Genomic DNA, 13,713 nt, shown 5'->3' with positions numbered 1-13,713 from the left:
TGTACAGGGAGAAGAGCAGAGGAGAGAGAACGCAGCCTTGAGGGGATCCGGTGCTGATGGTCCGAGGGTCAGAGACACGTTTTCCCAGCTTCACATGTTGCTTCCTCTCAGGCAGGAAGTCTGTGATCCACCTGACGGTGGAGTCAGCTGGGAGAGCTGGTCCTGGAACAGAGCTGGGATGATGGTGTTGAAGGCAGAGCTGAAGTCCACCAACAGGATCCTGGCGTAGGTTCCTGTGGAGTCTGTGGAGGATGAAGTGCAGGGCCATGTTTACAGCATCGTCTACAGACCTGTTGGCTCTGTAGGCGAACTGCAGGGGATCCAGTAGTGGGTCTGTGATGTTCTTGAGGTGTGGCAGCAGTCCCTTCCAAACTGAGCTGGCATTGTTTTCTGAGATCTGTTGTTGTAGTTTCTCAGAATACAGTTGTTTAGCTACTCTCACCTCCTTGCTAAACGTGTACTTTGCCTTTTTGAGCCTGTCCTTGTAGCCACTCCTGAACGCTTCCTCCTTCTGCAGCCGCAGCCTTCTGAGCTTTGATGTGAACCAGGGTGTGTCATTGTTGTAACTAACCCTGGTAGTGATGGTACACAACTTTCCTCACAGAAGCTGATGTAAGATGTCACAGCCTCTGTGTACTCATCCAGACTGTTGGTAGAAGTCCTGAAAACATCCCAGTCAGTACAGTCCAAGCATGCCTAAAAATCTTCCATAGCTTTCCTGGTCCACTGCTTTGATGTCCTCACAGCAGATCTGCAAAGCTTTAATTTTTGCTTGTATGCGGGAATCAGGTGGACCATGAGGTGATCAGAGTGTCCTGGTGCAGCTCGGGGAACGGCATGATAGGCTCTGCTCACTGTAGAGTAACAGACATCCAAGATGTTTCCCTCTCTGGTCGGGCATTTAATGAACAGTCTGTATTTTGGGAGTTCATGGCTGAGGTTACCTTTGTTAAAGTCACCGAGGACAGTAACTAAGGAGTCCGGGTTTGTCCGCTCCACGTTCAGTATCTGGTCGGCGAGCATGCACTGGGCTTCCTGTACGTGGGCCTGGGTTAGGGTGACGCGAGTATTAATATAATATGTATTCATATAATATCTTAATTAATGTATATTATTACATGTATAGTATTACATATATTATTAATGTATCAATATAATATAATTACATAATATATATTAATATAAACATCCGTGGAATGCACGGACACGGCTGTGTCAGCCGTGACGTCACGCCCAGAAAGAGACTTTTCTTTGACTTTTCTGGCCGTTATAAAACAATTTTGACAGATATAAAGTCCATGACTTAAAAATATAGAATACAAAGATTAGTAATAGCCGGTGATTACAGCTGGAGGTGTCCTGTGAACAGTTTTAGAGGCTTCTCTTTTACTATTGCGGTCTATGGGAAAAAAGCTTTCTGGGCCGCATGGGATTTTTGGTTGCAGTACCGCGGCTGGCCACTGGAAAAAATCGGCGCGCCTTCTGAGTGGGAGACCCGGGGGCTGAGCCACACACACAGGAGAGCGGAGAAGAGCGGAGAAATCCAAACGGAAGAAAAGAGACGAGTGCGGAGGATAATGCGGCCGGTGGCAGTGCAGAATCAAATTTTGTGCCAAAACATAAATCATCCTCCATTATTTGGAGGTATTTTGGATTCAGAAAGGATGATGTCGACCAGAGCGAGGTGTTGTGCAAGTCGTGCTTGGTGAAAATTGCGACGTGTCCATCCGTTTATAAAAACGAGAAATAAACCAAAATAATCCGTTCCCCATCTTTTGTTTTGATAATAAAAAATTAATTGATGTGTTTGAAAATCGAAATTGGGAATTAAAACAGCGAGTGGAAAACTCTTTTGTCTATTTCCTATTCATTGGAGGATACTGAAAAACAAGGATTGGACAAATGGGGGGATTGCACATGCGCAGTAATAAATTAAGAAAGTTGTTTCTGGTTCTTTTGTTGATCAGATTGAAAGTTAACATTTTTAGATATTTAATTGTTGAAACAGAAAATAAATCAAATATGAAACCTGGGAGTGAAACATGAGTTTAATCTGTAATCTGTCTTCACTCCGTCATGAAACTGCAGTGATGTTGTAACAGTCCGTTCAGCTGCAGCGTCCAATCAATAATCAATAACATGTACTGAACTCTTGCTCGGGGGATTATATTTATAATTATATTTATGTTCATGTTCTGGATCTCTGAAAAGCGTCTAGAGAAGACATCTGTTGTATTAGACGCTATATAAATAAAATTTATCTGCAGGTGGTCGTGGGTGGCTTGTAGCTTGCATTACGGAGCACAAGTCTTTCCCTGACCCTGCACCCCAACCTGGGACTTGCTGATTGGGCCGGAGCTTCGGGAGCTGCGTGCTGGCCTGCGGTCCCCACCCCTGGTCATCCCGTTGCTGCTTCCACCTGCCTGCTGTGCTGTTGCCGTCCCTGACCCACCAGTCTGGCCCTCGGCAGGAGGGTCCCCCCTTATGAGCCTGGTCCTGCTCAAGGTTTCTTCCCTCCTAAAGGGGAGTTTTTCCTTGCCACTGTTTGGCTTAAGGTTTTTCTCCCACTAGGGGAGTTACCATTTGATTCCTAAACCTAAACCTTGCTCATACCTCCACGCCAAAAAGCGGTTTGTCAAAGCTTTGTGTTTGGCTTAAGGTTTTTCTCCCACTAGGGGAGTTTTTACCTGCCATTGTTTATGTAATAACTGCTCGGGGGTCATGTTCTGGGTATGGGTCTCTGGAAAGCGTCTAGAGACAACTCTGTTGTATTAGACGCTATATAAATAAAATTGAATTGAAAAATTGAATTGAAAAATGTTGAGAAAAAAGGCGAAATTTCAACTTTATTCAGAGTATTCGTTCAGAGTATTGTCTGCCTCACCCTGTGCCTTTTTCACTGCGGTTTTATGTCCCATCAGCGAAACTAAATATGTCACTTACAAACAGCGACATGTAGGAATGGGCGATATTTTACCGTTCACGATATACCGTCAAAAAAATTCCCCACGATAAGTTTGTGATGGATTGATCAATCAGAGGTGAGGCTCTTGCTGCTGCTACCTCACGTTTCAGCCCCGTATTTGAACAGGAAATATGCAAATTCAACGATTTTCACTATAGAAATGTTCGAAATTAATCATACATAAAGATCAGTGGACAAATATTAATATTTATTTTATGTTATTATTATTATTCTTTTTACTTGTCATGATGACAGGTGAGACTCTGCCTCACCTGCCTCCCCTGACCGCATATCCTTGGTCTCAGCCCAGGTTTCATCTGCTTTGTCGGTCTTGATGCCTTCAATGACGAGATTATTTCTTCAGGTTTGATGCTCCAGAGAGTCCAGTTTCTCAGAATAGTCATTAAAATCCACTGTCTTCTTTGGCTTGATCTCCAGGACCTGTTTTGCAAGATCCTTAGCCTCAGCTCAATGCTTTTTCTGGTCAATCTTTAGTTCATCAATGTCTTTTTGAGAGTATTTCAGACTAATCTTAAACTCTTGAATGTCAGCCATCAGAATGTCACATCTCTTATTTGATGACTCAAGGATCAGTTGAGTAAAAGTATTAAAAGAGGCTTCTTGTCTTTTCAGCACGTCTTCATAAAAGTGTTTCTGTTGTTCTAACATGTCTTTGAGTGTCTCCATTGTCACAAAGTCATTCTCTTCAACCCGAGTCTTGTTTGTATTCCTGCGACTCATCTTCAGGTATCTTTAAAATGTCCACTCGAAGTAGCAATCCGTCTACGCCAGCTGACGTTACTGATGAAGGCGAGAAGGGCGGCCAATCACAGCGCGCAGCGGTAAAAAACAAACCAGAATCCGGAAGAGTTCCAACAGAAGACCGATTCCACTGTTAACTTTTTAAGTGGTGTTTTGTCAGGAAACACAGAGATACACCTCCGATTTCTGCCACAGTTTGATAGCTACTTGATCACACACACTCGACAACACACATACACGCTCAAACGCAATCCAGCGAGTAGTTGCAGCGCACCCAAGCCTCACCATGGGTTAGTCTGACAGTCAGTTATGGGGCCACGATCAGCAGGTAAAGCTACCGGAGAACGCCTCAGCACACAACCTTAAACCCGCTAGACCGACCACACAAAAGATAATTTGTTTCTTACCTCTCGGTGAAGTCAGTCGCTTGCAAGAAGTACCTATACTTTAGCTGCCACCACCTGGTGGTATGGAGCGGTAGCTTGCCAAGTCAGTTCATCCTACCAGCTCAGTCACGGTAAATGGAGACATGACCACTGATGTTATAATTCCAGCCCTCTAAGTTTCATGCCGAACCTCCACTAATGGAAACCCACAAATACATGCACTTTTCTCTGACCTGCAAAGCGATGGCCGAGTCCTTCTGGTACAATTTGACCAGCTGCAAGTTGGCAATGGTGTCTATGACCCCCATGGCCAGACCACCCAGACCCATGGCCACGGACAGCAGGATTACATGGTGACAGAATGGTATGATGGCGAACATGAGTGAGATGACGAGAGTAGAGCACAGAAGGGCCGTCAGGGAGGTCACAAGGCTGGAGAATAGAGAACAACACAACACCCACAACATGTGGTTACTGATATAATGAGATATTCAGTGCATAATGAAATGTACAAATTTATGGCACATAGATAGTTGAGTAATCTGCTAAGCATTTACTTTACCTGCCTTATTTTATAGTTACAAGTAAATTCTAGTGGTTTTTAGTGGCAAACCTGCCACCCCGAACTCAAGATTTCCATCTTCCTAGTTTTAAAGTAAAGTCACCTTGATTATCTGTTGGTCTACTGACTTATTTACTTAGTCACTTTATCACTGCATTCCAGCCTCACTACACCTCCATGCTATCTTCAATGTGTGTACTCAGCTTTTCCTGCTCAAGTTCCAATATCCTTTTAAGCCATGTCCCAGATAAATATTAGTTATCAATTGACAATGTTTCACCGAGAGCTGGTGGGAAAAACAAGCAGCTGCTTTTCAGTAATCAGTATTGGGTGAAATTCAAACACAAACTAAGAGGAGGAGTTCAGTTCTGTGAAGGCTTACAGTATACATTAACTCAAATTTGATTGGTGCCTCTGCAGACTGACTAACAAATAAGGGAAAAGAAATGTAAATGTCTTTAACAACAATAAAGTTAAAAGAAAAAAAATCATTAAAAGGGGCAAAAAAAAACTATGTATTTAGACATGAGCTCTAGTAAAATCAATAAGCAAGTCACAATTCAATTCAACTTTTTTTTATATAGCGTCTAATACAACAGAGTTGTCTCTAGACGCTTTCCAGAGACCCATACCCAGAACATAAACCCCCGAGCAGTTATTACATAAACAATGGCAGGTAAAAACTCCCCTAGTGGGAGAAAAACCTTAAGCCAAACACAAAGCTTTGACAAACCGCTTTTTGGCGTGGAGGTATGAGCAAGGTTTAGGTTTAGGAATCAAATGGTAAACAGTCTTTACAATATATAATATTACGACACTAATAACAATAAAAACATTGTTGTACTTCATTGTAACTCAGTTCCAGAGTAAATTATCTGCGATTGAAAATTATGTCATTTAATATAACTTATGCCACGCTGAATGTAATCCTATACAAAACAACATTGTCTCAGCTCCAAATGACAGAGATCTGGGGCCTCATGTTCGCCACTTTCAACGCTCACGGTCGGATGTACAAAGAATGACGTGAACGTAGAAAGCTGCGGTCATTCACTCACACGTTAAGGCTGTTGTACGCACTTTTCTGAGGTTTTGTCCGTTGGCGACACTCACTGGTGATGCAGTGAAGTGCAGAATATGAGGAAACGTGACATCAACAATAAGTTCACGACCACGTGAAGGACATGACAGTCCTCACATCACCAGATAAATTACACAAGAGTTCAGCTGCAACAATCTCACAATCAACCACATGATCTGAACAAACAACTAAAGGAGCTCAACGATGGAACCAGCAAATCCTGATGGAGCTTTGGCTCCGTTAGAGGAACCTGCTGATGATCAGATCACACGACCTGCTGGTCCAGGACTAAGACTGGACCATCAGCTGGTTTAGTCTGGACCTGCTGGTCCAGGACTAAGACTGGACCATCAGCTGGTTTAGTCTGGATCTGCTGGTCCAGGACTAAGACTGGACCATCAGCTGGTTTAGTCTGGATCTGCTGGTCCAGGACTAAGACTGGACCATCAGCTGGTTTAGTCTGGATCTGCTGGTCCAGGACTAAGACTGGACCATCAGCTGGTTCTGGACCTGCTGGTCCAGGACTAAGACTGGACCATCAGCTGGTTCTGGACCTGCTGGTCCAGGACTAAGACTGGACCATCAGCTGGTTTAGTCTGGACCTGCTGGTCCAGGACTAAGACTGGACCATCAGCTGGAGCTGCTACAGGTCGGACATCTCTGTCACCATGACGACCGTATGGGACGAGTACTGGAGATTAAAGCCAGATCTTAAAACATCCCATAACTGTGTCTGGACAGAAAAACATTAAAAAACATATTAGCAGCGAATAACCGGTTCTCTAAAGTTGTCTTTTAAAATAAAACTAACATGTCACGGAAAGGTTGGTCGGTAAGAACTGATGTGACTCAGCAATGATGAATAAAGTTTTTATTGAATGTTTAGACAACTTTCAGAGTCTGATATTAGTCGGCTGCAGGAGCTGCAGGTCCAGAAAGAGTTTCTCCGGTGATGGAGGCCGGGACCTAGACCGGTCTCTCCTCCCAGGACCTGGACCTGGACCTGGACCTGGATCTAGACCGATCTGTCCTCCCGGTGATGCAACACTCCGAGTTACAACAACTTTCCTCTTTATTTCTCACGTTTGCACCTCGATAATCCCGTCGGCACAAGTTGTCTTTATTTCTGCAGCGGAGGAATCAGATCGTGATGCTTCATGTTTTAAATATAACTTTATATTGTTCATATTGCTGATGAGAGTGGAGATCACGGACATCCACAATGTGTAACACTCAATACACGTGTACATTGGTCTTAATCCGTTAGTATATAATACGCGTGACAATAAACCGAAACCAGGAGCCGTTTTTCTTCCACCAACTTAAGTTCTGGTGTCGGTTCTTAAAATACAAACAAGAAAAGCAGAGTGTAATGATGCACTAACGCTGCCCATAAACATTCACAAACCCGTACGATCATAATAAAACCACAACTCTTCACGGAACGCAAAGCAAAGAACAGCATTACCCATAATGCAATGCAGCTGAAATTGGAAGAAATGCCCCAAATAAATTATTTATTCCAGCTCACAGCCGATGTTTTTTTTAATTTGTCTTACCTTTTTTTGCATATTTCTTGTTAGGATGATGGTTTTTAATGGATAATTATCTTCATTATTATATTCAAACATATGTATTTGAGGGAGGAGACAGAGTGTTGTGCTCCCGCATGTGCGCTCAAATCCACGCTGATTGGTTTGTACAGAGCAACCTGCGTGGATTTGGGGGAACGCACAGTTTTGTACATCTGAATTTTTGCGTTCGTGTAAATTCCACGCACGGTTTCACGTTGGAATCCACGCACTCTTAGTACATGAGACCCCTAGTCTCCAATTCCACTCCAACTCCAACTCCAATTCATCCATGAACTGCTGAGAAGAAGAAAAACTATCTGTAGAGGAGTCGTGGAGGCTGTCACTTCATTTGTTGTAAAATTGGTTCAAATGTTACATGAAATGCTACAGCACCAGCTAAAGTTCCAGTCGTGAGTTCCTCAAGCCCTTGAGCAGGGTTATGGTTATGGTGCGGGTTAGGGTTGGGTTAAATATACAGCAGCCATCTCTCAGGGAGTAGAAGCATCTGGAAGTGCTGGCTACTTGAATTAAACAGAGCTGACACAATCATATCATTTTACTGCTCTGAATTTGGTAGTCAAATTTAGAATTGAGTCTAACTGTTAGATGTGAGTCTTGCTGCAGCCAGGAGTTTATCTTTTCGTCAGTGAGAAAAATACTTATACAGAACTCGTGCTGTCAGAATGCTGCCAACACAACACAGGTAGTTCATGAAATCTTTCACATATTTTTCAAGCATTAAGATTTAATTTGCTTTAAAGCTGATTTTACACTTCTTTCACAAATCTTTCCCTACAAATATATAACTAACTAAATTCATTGACATATTATATCTATTCTTTAAATATCTTAACCCTTGTGCTGTCTTTGGGTAAAGGGAGGGTGAAAGGAAAAAAGAAGGAATGAAGGAAAGAAAGAAGTAAGGAAGAAAGGAGAAAAGAAGGAAAGAAGGAAGGAAGTAGGAAAGGGAGTAAGGAAGGGAGATAAGATGGAAGGGAGGAAAGAAGGGAGAAAAGATGGAAGGAAGGGAGACAGGAAAGAAAGAAGGGAGAAAAGGAAAGAAGGGAGGGAGGAAGGAATGGAGAAAAGGAAAGAAAGAAAGGAGGGAAGGAAGGAAAGAATGGAGAAAATAAGGAAGGAAAAGCAAAGAAGGTAATAAAGGAACGAATGATGAAAGGGAGGTAGGAAGAAAAAGGAGTAAAGGAGGGTAAAAAAGGAGGAAAAGAGGAAAGGAAGAAGGAAGGAGAGGGCAGGAAAGAAGGATAGAAGAATTGGGTCATTTTGACCCAATGACAGCACACGGGTTAATTTTATTTCTAAATTTTACAGTGCAGATACAATCATTTTTCTAAATATACTACCAATAATAATAATAATAATAATACTATTAATAATAATAATAATATCATAGGGAGGCTGAGCGTGACTCACCTGTTCCTCAGCTGCCCCCCCAGGCCGCTGCCCCCCAGCAGGGACACCTGCTGGCAGAAGAAGCCCCAGGTGATCTGCTGCAGGCTGGACTGGGTCTGGCACCGCAGGTCCAGGATGGTCGGGCCCAGGAACGCGATGCACAAGCCGAAACTAAAGAACACGCTCCAGTAGGTGAGAGTTTGCTGCAAGTTCCTCCTGAACGGCGAGCAGAACCCTCCGTCCTGCAGCTGCATGTCTTCAGAGGAGACGGATCTGCGGACAGCAGGACAGCTGGACAGCTGGACAGCTGGACAGCAGGCAGGCGGTCCCGGAGACTGACCGACAGACAGAACAGGGACAGCCAACAGAAGCCAGGATCATCCTGCAGGAGCCGCTGCCACGATTCTAATAGACACACGTGCCGCGGATTGGCTGATGGTAAAAGCCCCGCCCCTTCTCAGACTTCTGTTGGAACTTTTTGAAAATAGTTTTTTTTTCCAGTGATGAGTTTGTTTTAAGTGTAATGAGATTTTTTTACTAAAATGAGACATTTTAATTAGAAATAAGACAAATATTCTTGTTAAGATTGTGAGTTTTTGCAGTGATCCATGTTACTTATCCTGTGAAGGACAGAGTCATATTGATAAGTTCAGAAAAGTGTTTTTTATTGTTGTGTTTTGATGTATTTGATGTAAGCCCAGTGGATATTTAAAGCTTACAGAAGGCTGCATTTAACTGCTGCTATGTCATTCCTGCAGTATTTCTGCAGGTGTTTTGGTCACTGCTATTATTTGTAATATATTATATTATTTGTAATCAGCACAAATTATCTGTCCCCATATGATAAAATCCACCACCCCCCTGATTTTCTTTACAACTTGAGTACTGAGCATATCTACCACGAAGCTGTTTCAGACCAGCTGCTCCAGTGTTGTCCTGCAGCTGCAGCTACGACCACTGACTCTAACACACTGAGTTTACTAGTTTACTAATTAACTAGAAGCTTTACTTGAAATTTTCTATAGGAACTTATATTAATCCAATTTATCACTAAGGGACATGGAACGCTTCTTTGATTCTTTAGATGATGTTGAAAAGATTAGTAATGTTATAAAGAACGGTGTGATACACCTACAATATCTGATAGTGAAGATACTAAGAAACTAAAAGTCAATAAGAGCCCTGGCAATGATGGTTTGACGTCAGAACTGTTTAAATTGTCCTCAAAAGAACTATCTCCCTTCTTACACCAGGTTTACATAGAAAGCTTAAAAAATGAAACGCTCCCTCTTTCATTGACTCGAGGGTTAAACTTTGATTCCTAAACCACAAAAAGACGCACTATTGCTAGATAACTGGAGACCTATTTCTCTCCTTAATAACGACTATAAAATCATTGCTTTGTGTTCAACATCATTGGTGAAAGGCAATGACTGGCAGACATATAACACACAATATAAGACTGGTGCTTGATATTTTAGATTATTCGGATTTGTCACAGATTTTTTTCTTAGATTTTTATAAAGCATTTGATTCACACAGATAACACAGATTCATGTTCAAAGCAGTTGATATTTTGGTCTTGGAAATATGTTTAAAAAAATATGAAAACTCTTTCTACTGTACAAACACAAATAGTTCAATTAAACTCCCCTTCCTTAACCATGGAATCCGTCAAGGTTGTCCAATTTCAAAATTTCTTCCTCCTTAATAATAATAATAATAATGACTAGGGCCCAATCTCAATACCCCCCCTACTTTTCTCCACTCGCCCTTCTTTTCTTCCCTACCCCCTAAAAAAGAAGGGGGAGATTTTAGGGCACTTGAAATCTAGGGCACTTGGCCCAGGTGCTTGTCCCATTTCTCCCCCTACCCCTCGTTTTCATCCCTAACCTGATCAGGAAGCTGAGAGCCAAAAGCTGTTTTAATTTCAGCTGTAGCGCTGTTAATATGCCACTTAACCATCATGCCTTTATGCCACAGTAACCGTTAAGATCCTCAACCTGGGCTCAGTTTATCCAAATAACGCCTGTTAAGAAATTTGACTGGACGTTTTCGGAGATGAGAAGAGCCGCCGGCCCCGGGGCGCAGCAGCAGCAGCCGGAGTACAGACGTGATCGCTGGGTCAACCCAGCGCCGTCGTCCCGTGAGAGAAACCTGCAGCTCTGTGGAGAATTACGCTGGCTGAAAAAAATCATTTAGGAAGATGTTGGTTTAATAAATGAAATCTAACAGTTGTAGCTACGCCTGTTAAGAAATTTGCTCCGAGAAATTTAGAGATTTCTGCCTGCCGGCTCCAGAGCTTATGGGTCCGCGTTAAATCGACGCTGTACCCTACGGTGTAGGGTACAGCGTAGGGTACGGCGTACGGCGCATGTCGCCGCGTAACCTACGCCGTAGGCTCTGCGTCGATTTAACGCGGAACCATAAAACAGCTCCGCTATCTTCACTTCACCTTTATCTGAAAGTGTGTAAATTACCCAGATAACAGCTGGAATACTTTGTGGTTTCTGAAAACTATTATATCAGAAACATCCAAAACAAATCTGACGAGTCATAGGATTGTTTCTCTCTATTTCCCACAAAAAAATGCTTGCTCCCTTGGTCACAATCTGAGACGAGTCTGCAAATGATGTTAGCCCTCGGTCGGCGAGTCAAATCAATGCAGAGCCTACGGCGTAGGTTACGTAGCCTACGGCGTAGGTTACGTAGTCTACGGCGTAACCTAACAGCCTTTACTCCGGCGCGATTCTTTGCGAACAACGGACAAAAAAGGGATTATGTACATTGACTGAGTGAATATTATGAAAGTAAAATATATATTTCTCGCTAGAAATGTAAATTAAAATGCATTTTTTATGCAGAAACTAACTCAAAATATTGATTTATTCACTAAGAAATGTCCGCCATGTTTTTTATTTGGATTCAGTCCGCAAATGACGACGAAATGCATTCTGGGAAATTTTTATACCCCCTCGCTCGCGAAGTCAGCATGTGAAATCCCTCGAAGTAAAGGGGCTATTCTCAGCCCCTAGCCCTCGATATGCCCACTCCCCCTAGGTGAAAAGAGGAATTGGGACACCACTACCCTCACGGGAACGCGCAAAATTTAGGGGTAGTGAAGAAAACGAGGGCGGAGAATTGGGACGGGGCCTTAGTTTTATATAGCGTCCTTCAAGGCACCCAGAGCACTTTACAGAGACCATTACCGATGGTAGTTATGTCTTCCTCAACATCTGCACTTTATATGGTTGATGTGATTAGCTACTGTTAACTGGCTGTGACCTCCTATGCATCTGCACTTTATAAGACGTGGTTTTATCATTTTATTGCTACTTTGTTCCTCTGTTATTGTTTTGTATTCTGTCTTTTAACCTTGTGATTTTATTTGTTTTGACGTGCGCTGCTGCCTTCCTGGCCAGGTCAGCCTTGTGAAAGAGATCCTTGATCTCAATGGGCTACTACCTGGTTAAATAAAGGTTAAATAAAATGGTTTTTTTTTTAAATTAATCATTCATACACATTCTCTCCGGTGGTGGTAAGCTACGTTTTTTTGTAGCCACAGCTGCCCTGCAGACTGACGGAAGCGTGGCTGCCATATTGCGCTAAACGGCAATATATAAATAATCCCACAGTATGGAATGTGCTGTTTCTCTTCTAGACTGAATTTCAACTGGTCCATCTAGCCCATAGACTATAAAACAGTCTAGCCAGAGGCCGCTGCGCAACAGAGTAAAGCTGTAAAGCACAGCATGAAGAGTTGATTTTTATTTTATTTTTTCTAATTAATAAACTTGTAAACAATATAGTTACAAACAACAGGATAGAAGTAGCTACAATAATAGAAACATGGAAATAAAAAAAGCGAAAAAATAAATAAATAATAGGCTCGGGTAGGCCTATATTCAGGATAAATAACTTAGCCAGAGTTATATACTTCACAGATTTCTCTGGCTTTAACAGCTTTGGAATTATATATTATATATATTATATCAGATAAGCTTTGAAAAACATAATATTTGGCTAGAATTAGTAATACGTTTATGATAAATACTTTGTCTACGCTTAAAGTAGCCTACTGTTGGACAACCCAAGTAAAACTTAAAAAGATGGACCGGGCTGCTAAAGTCCACAGACTGTTTATGCTGCAATATCATGCACGTCGTTTTCTGACAGACCTCGCACAGGGGGAGCTGTCTTGGCAAACATCATTTTAATACACACTGTCATACATGTTGTGATTTCTTTGATTTATTTATATACAAGTTTATTTATATGCAAACATGAGCGTTGGGCCGTTAATTGCTGGACATCACTCCTCCAGGTTTTTAAGCCAGGTATAGATGACGCAAAGTGTGTTACTGTTGTAAAATCAACATCTTACCATCTGCGTTCGACTAGTTTTGCCTGACACGAGGACCCGGAAGTTTGGCACAGAAAATTGAACAGAAAAACTGAATTTGAATAAAGACAAGTGAAACTTAAAAGTGAGAATGAATAAGGGAGCTGAATTTTTCAATAGAATTAAATTGATTGTATTGTGATATACATTCAAACCAATAGATTCAATTTCAAATATGAGTCCATTCAGAATCAGATATTAAAAGCAATGATTCAAATCAATCAATTCAAATCAAGGTTCAAATCTAATGATTCACATTCAGATATAAAGAATTCAAATTCACTTCCTCCTGGCACAAGATTTATCCCATACTTTTCATGCAGGATTCATTTCATGTGGAAAAACGATACCAGCCCTCGCATCCTGCAGGGTTACTTTGGGACAAGGGAGACACCTGCTGGTGTTTTATTTAAAACGAGGCACTTCCTGTCAATCATTTTTAGACATGCAACATACACAGGAGTAAAATGGCCCAGACACCTTAGCTAAATATAGAGCAATTTCCAACCTTCCATTTGTATCTAAAATTCTGTAAAAGGCAGTTTCAAGCCAGTTATGTGACTATTTGTAT

The 13,713-nt window shown here is 42.0% G+C and overlaps 1 protein-coding gene across 5 annotated transcripts in view; it reads right to left on the bottom strand.

Moving 5' to 3' along the window:
• The window catches only part of mfsd4aa (major facilitator superfamily domain containing 4Aa), a 70,518-nt gene extending 61,429 nt beyond the window's left edge, over window positions 1–9,089 (bottom strand). For all 5 annotated transcript variants that reach the window (XR_009783008.1, XM_061728196.1, XM_061728195.1 and 2 more), the window contains exons 1-2: window positions 8,762–9,089; window positions 4,347–4,545 (exon numbers count right to left, since the gene is read on the bottom strand). Coding sequence is in view for 4 of the 5 variants with exons in the window: in XM_061728196.1 (XP_061584180.1) it covers window positions 4,347–4,545; window positions 8,762–8,994 (432 nt within the window). In the remaining variant the exon portion in view is untranslated. The remainder of the gene's footprint in view (window positions 1–4,346; window positions 4,546–8,761) is intronic.
• Window positions 9,090–13,713: the final 4,624 nt, after the last annotated feature.

The sequence above is a fragment of the Cololabis saira genome, chromosome 8 (assembly GCF_033807715.1).
Source record: "Cololabis saira isolate AMF1-May2022 chromosome 8, fColSai1.1, whole genome shotgun sequence".
Taxonomy (NCBI): Eukaryota; Metazoa; Chordata; class Actinopteri; order Beloniformes; family Belonidae; genus Cololabis; species Cololabis saira.
The sequence above is the reverse complement of the archived record's forward strand: the minus strand, read 5'-3'. Positions and strand labels throughout refer to the sequence as shown.